Below are 508 nucleotides of genomic sequence, written 5' to 3'. Positions count from 1 at the left end.
TGCACGCCCCGCCCCCCCCGGAACCCCCGCAGCCTCCATTTCCAGACGAGAAGGGCCGGGACCCTTACCAGTTTTTTAAGACAAGAGTTGTGATCAGAGCAGCTATTACCATGATGAGGGAGACGGTGATGGTGACGATCTGATGGACGGCCAGACCTGGAAACAGAGCGGGAGGGAGGTGTGAGACGGGGTCATGTGATGAAGGCGTCCACACAGGGCACCTGAGCCTGTCCTGTCAGCGCCGGGTCCTATTGGTGAGCAGCCTGCACGCGCCCGCGAGGGGCCGCGGGGGATGCTGCGTGGGGGCCGCACAGGCCCGCGGGCCCCTCCTTCACACACCAGGTGCCGGCAGGTGCTGGGGGCGCCAGGGCTGCCCTCACCCGGAGTCCAGGGAGGGAGCCCCAGCCCCAGCCTCTCTCCTCCCCAGAGGCCTTTCAGTCCCTGGTGGTGACCTGGCCCGTGGGCAGCTGGTCCCTGGCACCTGCAGGGCCCTCACCTAGCAGGGAGT

General features: G+C 67.1%; 1 protein-coding gene across 1 annotated transcript in view; it reads right to left on the bottom strand.

Moving 5' to 3' along the window:
- The window catches only part of AJAP1 (adherens junctions associated protein 1), a gene marked incomplete at its 5' end in the record, with an annotated part of 51,488 nt that overhangs the window by 24,273 nt on the left and 26,707 nt on the right, over nt 1-508 (bottom strand). The window contains one exon of the mRNA XM_006766833.1: nt 69-156. Coding sequence (XP_006766896.1) covers nt 69-156 — 88 coding nt within the window. The remainder of the gene's footprint in view (nt 1-68; nt 157-508) is intronic.

This window comes from Myotis davidii, unplaced genomic scaffold (genome assembly GCF_000327345.1).
Source record: "Myotis davidii unplaced genomic scaffold, ASM32734v1 scaffold299, whole genome shotgun sequence".
Taxonomy (NCBI): domain Eukaryota; kingdom Metazoa; phylum Chordata; class Mammalia; order Chiroptera; family Vespertilionidae; genus Myotis; species Myotis davidii.
The sequence above is the reverse complement of the archived record's forward strand: the minus strand, read 5'-3'. Positions and strand labels throughout refer to the sequence as shown.